At 40.0% G+C, this 3,651-nt stretch overlaps 1 protein-coding gene across 1 annotated transcript; it reads left to right on the forward strand.

Annotated features, from left to right (window-relative positions):
- The first annotated feature begins 269 nt into the window (after window positions 1-269).
- On the forward strand, window positions 270-2,773 carry LOC311147388 (uncharacterized protein). Its single transcript, XM_084184084.1, has 8 exons — window positions 270-348; window positions 516-581; window positions 737-808; window positions 905-1,000; window positions 1,142-1,249; window positions 1,494-1,586; window positions 1,835-1,924; window positions 2,046-2,773. Exons 5-8 carry the CDS (start codon window positions 1,167-1,169, stop codon window positions 2,149-2,151), a joined length of 372 nt encoding a protein of 123 aa, XP_084040210.1. The 5' UTR covers window positions 270-348; window positions 516-581; window positions 737-808; window positions 905-1,000; window positions 1,142-1,166; the 3' UTR covers window positions 2,152-2,773.
- Window positions 2,774-3,651: the final 878 nt, after the last annotated feature.

The raw sequence follows: 3,651 nt of genomic DNA on the forward strand, positions 1-3,651 counted from the left end.
TCTGCTGCTATCAATTGCTAAGTTGTAATACTAACTGTATTTAAAAACTTTATCGACTGATACAAATTGTCTGCTGCTATTTGATTTAGTTTGGTATGCAATGTATTTTGTGTATGTGATCCTTTTTTTTTCTTCTGTTTTTCTTTATAATTGTAAATAAAATAAAACAAATTGGTCTGCGTCAAGTTTTGTTTCCTTTATACTTCTATAGCACAGTTTAACATGATCTCAACAACTGACGTAGACAGCATTTTGTTTTTCAGCTGGTGTTAGCTTGGCTCTGCTGCTGGGCATTGTTGGTTTCTTAGTGTACAGATGTGGCTACATTCCTTGGAGAGACAAACAGCCGTGAGTACCTTCTATCACCTGTAGCAACAATAGTGCTCAGAGTGTACAGCCAGTCAGCTTAGCTGTCCAAGATGAATTCAGAGAGGATAAATGTATGTCTTATTTTTTTGTATTAGGGTCCAAGGACTGAACTTTGTTTTTCATTTGTTCATCACACACCACACCAGGCTTGCTCTTGCACAGCTAGTTCGGCTGGATCGGGACTACCTTAACACCAACAGGGAAAACCAGAGGTGAGTCAGACTCAGTCAACCTGAGGACATTTTTAGGAGTTACGTGGTTTAATATGCTGAAGTGTTTCACGATACATTACTAAATGTCAGTTATCAGGCCAGACATCAGCTTAGAGCAGCAAGAAGTAACACTTAATTTTTTGGACTTCTCTCAGGGACAACGGAGATCCTGATAATCCAGCTGCTGAGGATGCTGAGTCTCTCCGATCTGTGCTTGTCGTTGGCAGGTTAGACAGCCTATCTATTGAACATAATATTTATGCTCCAACTATACTTCATGTCTTCCTCAATCTCTAATTGCATTTGCCACTCTGAACCATCAGGGACCATGGGGATGGGGTGGAAGAGGAGAGGGACCCAACACACGGTCAGGAGACACATGTTGAGTCCTCTCTGCTGAATGGGCATCTTGTGAACAGGTAAACATTTCTCTGAGAGAGATCCTCATTACTTCATTTACCGATTGGATCTCACTATACTCAGTCAGAGCTGATCCCATGAGTCATTGCTCCCACAGATTTAATAGAAAGACCAGTGCATGTAAATAAATGTTTTATCAGTCAAGGCGAGGGGATCGTGCAGCCAATGGGCAGTGAGGGAACAGACACTGCATTCTCTCAGAAGAGACTTGCTGGATTTCCTCTGGTGAATGGAAACCATAAGGCCAGGTAAACTTTACCACATGATGAATGCCTTGATAGATCTTCATTGATGAATACCTTGATAGTCTGCATTTTAAAGTGGAAATTACCAACTTTAGAAGCCTTTTTATACCTTGAATACACTACAAGTTTGCATTTCCTGCTGTGCAGGAAAATTCTTAGCAACAAAAGAGTGATCAAATTAAGATCCTACATCTGTAATCTCACCATGGGTCATGTTAATAACCTTTTTCTTGTGGTGGATCAAAAGTGTTAACCCTGATGATCACCCTGGTATTGGCCAGACTGATGACGCACAACCTCTGGGTCAACCTCAGAGCAATGGACACGTGCCATATAGAAGGTGAGTGTTTATTTTTCAAACAATGTTCCATGTATAGCAGCACATACTACACATTTAGAGTTACATGGAATGGTTGAGTATGTGAGACCATGTTGCCTGATCCAGTATGTATTGATACATCTACTAATTAGATAATAACCTCAACAACCCTATCATCCCACGGTTCATGTTAGTCTCTGTCTCTATAGGGAACAGTGTTTTGGTGGATCATGAATGTGAATCTTGATGATGTCTTATTTCTCCAACAGGGTTAACGACGAGACTAAGGAACTGACTCCTAATGGACTGAGTCCAGGACCTCCTCAGATGAATGGAGGAGGACCTCTGCTGTCTGACAGGTGATATTATAACTATTGCTAAAGTAACACTGTTCTAAGCTTTTGCTCCACTGTATTTAATAATAACCATGTTTTTGCCATGTTTCCTGATCCTGCCTGTCTTACTGTGTTCTGTGTCTAGGGTTGGAGAACAGCCCTGTGGGTCAGCAGATGAAGAAAACTACTCTGGTGAACAAGCAGGACCAGGTCTGGTCAACAATGGCGTGAAGCCAGTTGAAAATGTATAATATATATATATATATATTAGAACATATAACATGAAACTGTCTAAATATAATAAAATATAACATAATATACATAGTAATATAAAACAGTATAAGATAATATGACATTATATAATATCGTAACACTTACTTGAAGCTGCTTCTTGTATAGTGTTGTATATTCTTATGAATGCATTCTTAACAACATGAATGATGCATTAATGCATTCACAGGACATAACTGTATACTAAAATGTAAGTATAATACTGCGCTGGTAAGCTGCTAGCTGTGGGGTTGCCCCCAGCTGTACTATTATTCAGAGTGCCCATGCTAAACTGTGGTTCAAATCCATTGCTTTTAGTTAGTTTAGTTGTTTCAGTAAACTAGCACTTCTTAGAGACAAAGTTATTCTGAAGTGTAAGTCAGGTTTTTATGTAACAATTGTTAATCCCTTTTTTTTGTGTGATATATTTGTTTTGCTTTTATTTTATTTTATTGCTTTTTGATTGAATTAGTATTACTAATGCTTCAATGACCATTCATTATTTTACCCTCCCGTATAGAGGGATATTCTGTTAGTGACTAAAACATTTTCCATTATTTGTATCCAAAATATATGCAATTAAAAAATATATATTCCTTCTCATACCGCATGCTGTATTTTCTTCAAATATAAATGGAGCAGAGAGACACCCTTTAGGAGCGGAAGACAATCTGCTGATCTCTAATATTCTACTTGATGAAGTATTGGCTTCAATGAGAAAGGGAATGCAGAGAGGTGTGAAAGAGAGGACACTACTCTGTAGCAAACACTAACAAAGAGAAGGAGAGACTACACTGTGATGAATAGACAGAGAGAGAGAGGGAAAAAATAAAGGAGAATCATAGCCTACTATCACTACCTTGACACATGCTGTATAATAGAGGAACACAGCTAAATCCAAACACTTGAGGGCAGTAAAGAACCAGGAAGAACCCAGTGACATCACCAGTGCTGGTTCAGTCTGAGTTTAATAGCTGACTCTCTGTTATTACAGTGATGTTAGGTTCTGTGTGTGATGTGTACTACTCATGCCATCTCAGAGTGCCCAAAATGGCCACTAACATTGGCATGGGCTATTTTTACCTTTCTGCTGAGATGGCCTCACCTCTGTGGCTGTGTGAGTGCTGGGGAGTGGATGAGTGTATCTGGAGTGACACAGAGGCCGTGTGAATGATGCAGATTCCCCCTCTATCTGTCTGCCTAGTAGGCCCTAGGTGTGTGTTTGCGTGTGTCTGCTATTGTAACAGTGCTGAAGTGTGGGGTGACTGGGTGGTCAAGGTTGGAGAGCTCCCCCACAGGGACTACCACTGAGGGTGCACAGTATGGGCCGGAAGAGGGAGGAGTGTGTGTGTATCATACATGTACTATATTGTATGAAACACACACACACACTATATTTTGTATGAAACACACACACACCTAGCGGACAGAGCAAATGAGCAGAGGGACAGGATTGATGATGATGGTAGTAGGAAGCCATA

This window comes from Coregonus lavaretus (assembly GCF_964263955.1).
Source record: "Coregonus lavaretus genome assembly, chromosome: 2".
NCBI classification, from domain to species: Eukaryota; Metazoa; Chordata; class Actinopteri; order Salmoniformes; family Salmonidae; genus Coregonus; species Coregonus lavaretus.